This window comes from Akebia trifoliata, chromosome 13, assembly GCF_017979445.1.
Source record: "Akebia trifoliata isolate Shusen 1 chromosome 13, ASM1797944v1, whole genome shotgun sequence".
NCBI lineage: Eukaryota > Viridiplantae > Streptophyta > Magnoliopsida > Ranunculales > Lardizabalaceae > Akebia > Akebia trifoliata.
Genome location: NC_141387.1, coordinates 2,415,674 through 2,422,843, shown reverse-complemented (window position 1 = coordinate 2,422,843; position 7,170 = coordinate 2,415,674). Strand labels below are relative to the sequence as shown.

The 7,170-nt window shown below is 33.9% G+C and overlaps 1 protein-coding gene across 4 annotated transcripts; it reads right to left on the bottom strand.

Annotated features, from left to right (window-relative positions):
• Nucleotides 1–748: 748 nt before the first annotated feature.
• On the bottom strand, nt 749–3,136 carry LOC147387274 (F-box/LRR-repeat protein At3g59200-like). 4 transcript variants are annotated; one of them, XM_086420949.1, is made up of 5 exons: nt 2,828–3,136; nt 2,534–2,711; nt 1,757–1,864; nt 1,229–1,381; nt 749–1,137 (listed from the first exon to the last, which is right to left on the bottom strand). In XM_086420949.1, the coding sequence occupies exons 2-5, from the start codon at nt 2,702–2,704 to the stop codon at nt 853–855; spliced, it is 717 nt and encodes a 238-aa protein (XP_086277075.1). In that variant the 5' UTR covers nt 2,705–2,711; nt 2,828–3,136; the 3' UTR covers nt 749–852. The 4 variants fall into 4 exon arrangements, with proteins under 4 accessions (XP_086277075.1, XP_086277072.1, XP_086277073.1 ...); XM_086420946.1 differs by having other exon boundaries at nt 1,757–2,711; nt 2,828–3,135; XM_086420947.1 differs by lacking the exon at nt 2,828–3,136 and having other exon boundaries at nt 1,757–2,438; nt 2,534–2,673.
• Between the last annotated feature and the right edge of the window lie 4,034 nt (nt 3,137–7,170).

The window sequence follows — 7,170 nt, the reverse complement described above, 5'->3', positions numbered from 1 at the left end:
TTAGACATCGTGTTTTGTCCTATATGAGCTAAAAGTTTCGGAATGAACTGATTTTTTGTGAGGATGATCTCTATGGTGAGAGGGTCATCCTGACAAAATATCAACCCATTCTAAAATTGTTAGCCCCATTTTACAAGTTGAAGAATCGTGGATCATTCATTTTTAATATAAGTTTGTAACCACTTTTCATAGGGTTAGAAGTTTTAGAATCAGACGATTTTTTGTGAGGATGATCTCCATAGAGATCATCCTCACAAAAATCACCCCATTCCGAAATCATTTTGCCATATAGGACAAAATGTTGTTCCCATAATATATATATGGGAAGCGTTCAGACGCCCCAAAGAGATCCAAATGAGTTATCCAGGAGGGTGCAAACAGGTGTAAATGTTTCTTATTGTAAAACAAACAACCAAAAATAAATTTGGGGAGACTGGTGAGAATAAATGAAATTAAGACTGAGGAACAAACAAAATTCTCTTTCAAAATAAATTTACAAAGTTTTAAAATTTAAAGAATAGAATTTTCTTTTGAAGGAAAATAATTTTTTTTCCAAGCTTCCATACAGAGCTAAAGATTATCAATAGATGGAAGGGTAGGATATCCCAGTAGGGGTAGGGGTTAGATCAATAGAGAACCATCAACTCCATCACATTGGTTTTTTATGGTCCATTTGAAGTAGGTGATTGGGTTTTCAAACCCCCTCAAGCATTTGCAACCCAAGCAGCAAATGAAACAACAAACCAAGTTACAGAAACTAATTAGATAAAACATGTGTTAATAGTTGGCAAACCTTACAATGGAAGAAGAAAATGATTCTGATCCATGTTTTATAACTCCAAAAGTTGGATCTTAGAAATACATCTCATACGAATCAATGAACTCGATTACACTGTTAGTTGAGCCTCTTGGAAGCATTAATAACTTCTTTGCAATCTCTAACTTTTTCTTTGAATCTTCTAGTGGATAATAAATAATCATCCTCTCCAAAACTCTGGCATTCTTCAACAAGAATTTCAAAGCACGTAACTCTGCCTCACTCCCAACAAATCGCATCAATTTAACTTCCTTGAGGTGTAACAACAAACACTGAGGCACCTTTTCATAGATCCAACATCCTTCCTCGACCGTAAGATACTGAAGGAAACATAAAACTTGATGTATAATTGCAAAAAAAAAAATTGATCAACGAAGCAACAAACAAAATGTTAAGCGCTTAATGACTTACCCAATCAAAGACAAGATATTCTAGATTGGGCGAGATTTGGAGTAAGTCCAACAATGCACTCCCAACCGAATGATCTAACGAACTCACTTCCAAACGGATCAAATTATGAAATGTTGGAAGACGGGTTAAGATATATTTTGCATTGGAGAAAATCTTGGCACAGAACAAAAATAAAAACGTCAGTATTGAGTCCGATAAAACAAAACATAAGTGTATGCATTTAAGTCATTTTTTCTACATGTAATGATTTCTAACTCAATTCTGTCAGAATAACTCAAAAACTCAACGACGTGGCATGTGCAAGAACCGTAGATTTTTCCCTCGGGATACACAACTGCACATCCCCATAAACACGTTCAGTTGTATGTCCCAAGGGGAAAAACAATCTAGGGTTCTTGCACATGCCACATTGTTGAGTTTTTGAGTGATTCTGTCAGAGTAAGTTAGAAAATCAACATACATGCTTTCAATATTTGAAATAATTACTAAATAAATTGGATCATATAATAAGAATGGAAGCAAGCATACCTCAAAGGTTTCACCAGATAGGTCTAAAACTTTTACATTAGAGAGCCTTCCAAGTAACTTACTTGCACAATAACCTAGTTCTGCATCACTCGTTTCCGTGCTTACAGTCTCGAGACCAATTTCAGCATCAATTAGTGATGAAAAATTGCACAGAATAAAATCTTTTGGTAAAAAACATATATAGCTGAGATATACAAGGTTCGGTGCGTAAATCTTGATTACACAATTACTTAAAGCAACACCCCCATTGTAGTCGAAATTGTAAATTGCTAATCTCTTTAGCGCAAGACCTGTAAAATTGAAAATCTTAATATTCTCCCATGAACAGTGATCTAATGTCAAATCTTCAAGAACCGGGCAATTGGAAAAGAGTTGTTGGGTCGAATAGTCATCTGAAAATATAACATTTCCAAGATTAAGGATCTTAAGTCTTGAAAAACAAGTGGATGTAGTATGATTGAGAACGAAATCTCCATGTATTGTCAAATTGACAAGTGATTCACAAGTAAATAGATTGGGAGGAAGAGCGCAGGCGTGTAGTACATGCGTGGTGAGGCTAAGCTCTTGAACTTGATGATTTATAACATTTGATATCCATCCATTAATGCAAGATTCATCAATTTCTTCGTAACTAATGTCGACGTTGAACTTCTGTATATTCATATAATGTCCAAGCAAAAATCTATCAACAAAATTTATGAATTTTGTCACATTTGCTGGATTTGGATCATTAGAGCTACAATATTTAAAATTGATAAAGGGAAGAGAAGTCCATACATATCTCCATCTTGTTGATAAAATGCAGGTAGTCACAACTTGCTCTATTGAAATAAAAGAGAGGATATGATGAAGAAGTGAATCAGGTAATTCACTAATCCTATCAATTCCTACTCTCCTCTTCCTCTTGTATACTCTTTTTGGAATCTCTTCTTGCTTTTTCACTTCCATTGTTTTCCTAAAATAAAATATTATATCAAATAAAGAAGAAAAAAAAATTTTGAATTTTAGAGTCACACAGATATCAAAATCACATTTTGTTTACAGAAGAGGAAAAAAAAAAAGCGAACTTACAAATTATTAAATCTTCTGGTGATGTAAGAAAATTGCGAAGCTGACGAATTCCTCCTCGACTTTTAGTCTGTAAAATTCGTGCTAGGGTTTAGGTTTTTGTTGTTGAGAGAAACACAGAAGCGATTATGGCAGAATAAGTGAGGGGTTGGATTTAGGGATGAAAACGGTCCGGATTTTTTGTGCCATATCAGTCCGGCCCGACCAGACTCTAGGCAAATTCGGCCCACATGTGTCTTGTCTTGTCTTTTCAAGTCCGACCTAAAGCAAGCTCTAATCTCTGGCAAAGTCCGAAACCCGACTTACCTGTCTGTCATCAACCTATAGCTCTCTGACTTTTAGGAACCTCTCTTTTTTTTAGTAGCATAGGAGTGACCTCAAACCGGATCCTCATTACAATTTTTAATGTGAAAGTGGAATAGAGATCATGTATGTTTTTTAATTCGTATTTCAATGAAAAATATTTAATGGTTTCATACATTTTCACATCAAGAAGTGCGATATGAGATTTTAGATTGAGGTCTTCTAAATTTTTTTTTTTTTTAAGAAAAATGCTGGAGTGATATTACAAATCACATTATTCCACATGTTACTCACGTGGATGCATGGTTTTAAAACTCATTTCGACGTCTTGTCTCGTCCATGAACGAGAGACCAAGTCGTCTCAAATGAGTTTTCCAATACGTTTGAGTCGTCTTATTCAACAATGAGAAAAATGAACCATTGTTTTAAATCTTATCCGATACGTTTGACTTGTCTATCCATCTCATTGGTGGACTATACCGAGACATGTCTAACAAGTTGTCTCGGACTTGGACTAGATGTATAACATGTGTGGAGGTGTGCACATAATTTTTGACACATCCACATTAACAATGTGTGAACAAAACTATGTTAATTTCTAACATCACTCCAACACTACTCTTTTTCAAAATCAGCCATCTTAAAGCTCTTCAACCTTTATGATAAATTATTTTTAAGTTACCAAAACTTAACTTCAATCCATCAAGAGTGCAAAAAAGAGGTTCGATGGGATTGACTTAAGTCCTTCTTCTAACTAAACGGACCTAGTTATATTGCCAATGGGCATTTGGTTCAATTTCCTCCACTCTCACTTGTTTGTCTATTTGTCAGCTAAAGAACAATGAATGGTGATAAAAACATACTTTGATCTTGTTTGGATACAAAGGAGAAAGTAATTTTTAAAAAGTTCATAGTAAAATTTAAAAAAAAAAAATTAGATTTCTCAAACTTTTTAAAATTAATCCAAACAATCTTTTTAAAATTTCAAATTTCTAAAATAAAAATAAATAAATACATTTTTAAGTGAATCCGTGCTTAGCTATACTTTTGTAAGAGAATCCAAATAGGCTTAATGTTTTAATAACACAAGAAGATTTGGATATAAACAAGTAGAATGGAGGAATATCGATTCAATCAGACGACCCCAAAACCAACCTTGGGAGAAATAAGAAAGACAATCCACATCCACAGATTGTTGTTTGGTGTATTATAAAAAAAGTTGGTGTGGCGATATAAAGCTAAGAGAATGTTAGAGTGGTAATACAATCCCTGTTATACAACAGTAATGCATTACATCCTGAATTTTAGGATGAGCTTGATGTAATCCTTATGAATCTTAAAAGAACACAAATGGGTATAAATGTTTCTTATTGTAAAACAAAAAAAAAAAAAAAAAGGAGACTTACTTAAAATAAATAAAATTAAGAAAGACAAACAAACAAACAAAAAATTCTTTGAAAATAAATATGTAGTGTTTTAAAATTCAAAAAGAAAAATAGAATTTTCCTTGGAAGGAAAAGAAAAAAAAAATCAAGTTTTTCCATAGAGAGCTAAATATGGTTAATAGCTGAAAAGGCAGAATATCAGAGTTTGGGTCAATCTAGCTGTCCATACATAGTATTTGGTGGTTCATTTGAAGTAAGTGACTGGGTTTCAACCCCGTCAAGCATTTGCAACTTATACAGCCAATGAAACAACAAACCAAGCATTTTACTCAAATAATTAGATAAAGAGTCGTGCTAGAGTAACGTTGAACTTGACATCGTTTGGGACATTGGTGTGCACAGAATCATAGATGTTTCTCACTCGTATCTCAATGAAAAGCATCTATGGTTCTAGAGATACATCCATGCCAGCAATATCTGAGACGATGTCAATTTCAATTTTACTTCAGCATTTTCCTTAGATAAAACTTACATTCACAGTTGACAAACGTTGCTGGGGAAGAATGATGATACCTGATTCTTCGGCATTGAGTCTCTTAAACCTTGAGACCTACAAATGATTCTGATCTATCTAGGAACAAAAAAGGAAAGAAAACAAGTTAATAATAAATGGGCTCTTGACAGACATGCAAGAACCCCATGTATGGAGTTCCTTCCAATGGATGACCGCTTGAGCAAATATGGCGTTGTTAATGTTACAGAAATTCAACTTTTGAGATATATCAAACATAAGGGCTCAATTGATGTACCATTACAAGACTTTACATTCAAAATGTTTTCGTACTCTAAAAATTAGATCTACAAATATATCTCATATAAATTAAGTGAACTCGATGACACTATTGGACGAGCCTCTGGGAAGCACTAATATCTGCTTTGCATTCTCAAGTTTCTTCTTTGAATATTTTGGTGAATAATAACTACAGATAGTCATCCTCCCCAAAACCAAGGCATTCTTCAACAAGTATTTTAAAACATAGAAGTCCATCTCATTCCCAATAAACCGCTTAAATTTAACTTCCTTAACAAGCATTGAGGCACATTTCAAATATCCAAAATTCTTCATCCATGGTGAGCTCCTAAATGAGAATCACAACATAAAACTTTAGCTACAATACCCGGAAAAAAAAAAAAAAAACAAATGATCAATGTTAGCACTTAATGACATACCCCAGCGAAGACAATGGTTAGGTGAGATTTGGAGTAAGGCAAACAGTGATCTTCCCATCAAAAAAAGAAGGCTCAAACTCACTTCCAAACAGATCAAAATTTGAAATGTGGGAAGACAAGTTAAGACAACATTTACATTTGATAAAATCTTGGCACAAGGAAAAAACAAAACGACAGCATTGTAAGAGCAACAAAACATCGGTTAATGCATTGATAATTGTTATTAGAAAGATTGAATCATGTAATAAGGAAGGAAGCATACCTCAAAGGTCTCATCAGATATTGTACAACTTTTATATTAGAGAGCCTTTCAAGAAACTTACGAGCAACATTTCCTAGTTCTTCATCACTCCTTTCCCAATATTCATTTTCAAAACAAATAGCAGCATGAATTAATGATGAAAAATTGCCCAAAGTAAAATCTTTCGGTGAACAACAGAAATATCTGAGATATACGAGGTGAATTACTAATCTCTTTAGCGCAAGCCCTGAAATATTAAAAATCTTAATACTCCCCCATGAACATTGGTCTAATGTCAATTCTTCAAGAACTGGGCAATTGGAAAAGAGTTGTTGGGTTGAGTAGTCATCCAAAAATCCAAAGTTTGAAAGATAAAGGATCTTGAGACTATAAAAACGAGTGGATGTAGGAAGCTTGAGAATACAATTCCCATCTATTGTCAACTTCACAAGTGATTCACAAGTTAAAAGATTGGGCGGAAGAGCGAAGGGTTGTTCTACATTGAGGTCGAGGCTAAGCTCTTGAACTTTAGATCATATAACATTTCATATCCATCCATTAATGCAAGATTCATCAATTTCTTCATAACTAATGTCAAGATTGAACTTCTGTATATTCATATCATGTCCAAGCAAAAATCTATCCACAAAATTTATGAATTTTGTCACATTAATCAGGAAAGTTTCATGACCACACCTCCATGTGCAAGATAAAAACATAATCAGATGCTAGTGAAGGTAGATCACAAAATTTTAACAACTTTAAAAGAAAACTTTTCATGGAATTGTATTATAATTTAGGAAATTAAGTGATGGCCTATTTTCATAGGCTTTGATCAAGTCAAAAAAAAATTTGTTTTTTAAATTTAATCTATGCCATTAACTTAAGAGCACTGAGGTGTTATTTGGCCAACGTGGCAGTCCATGTGGGCTAGACCAGTCTTAATATTTTTTTGTTATAGTTGAACTACTGTTAAAGATTGAGTCTTTTGGTCTGTTTCATGAGTCAATTATAGAGGACCATGGTCAAGCAGTACATGTCATCAGTTTGAAGCCCAACTTATTTTGGGCCTGACCAAGACAGGCCTTATACAAAGAAAAGCCTACCCAGCCTACTCCAGCCCAATATACACTCCAAGGTTAAACCAGTTTAAGTGACATTTTCTTTTGTTATATAAGGCAAACCTG

What these genes read in the sequence shown, in the direction of transcription:
- LOC147387274 (XM_086420946.1), bottom strand. Translation starts at nt 2,704, where the DNA reads ATGGAAGTGAAAAAGCAAGAAGAGATTCCAAAAAGAGTATACAAGAGG. An exon ending in TATCTGGTGAAACCTTTGAG is followed by an intron (nt 1,382 to 1,756) that starts GTATGCTTGCTT and finishes TTCTGTGCCAAG; the next exon opens with ATTTTCTCCAATGCAAAATA. An exon ending in AATATCTTGTCTTTGATTGG is followed by an intron (nt 1,138 to 1,228) that starts GTAAGTCATTAA and finishes TGTTTCCTTCAG; the next exon opens with TATCTTACGGTCGAGGAAGG.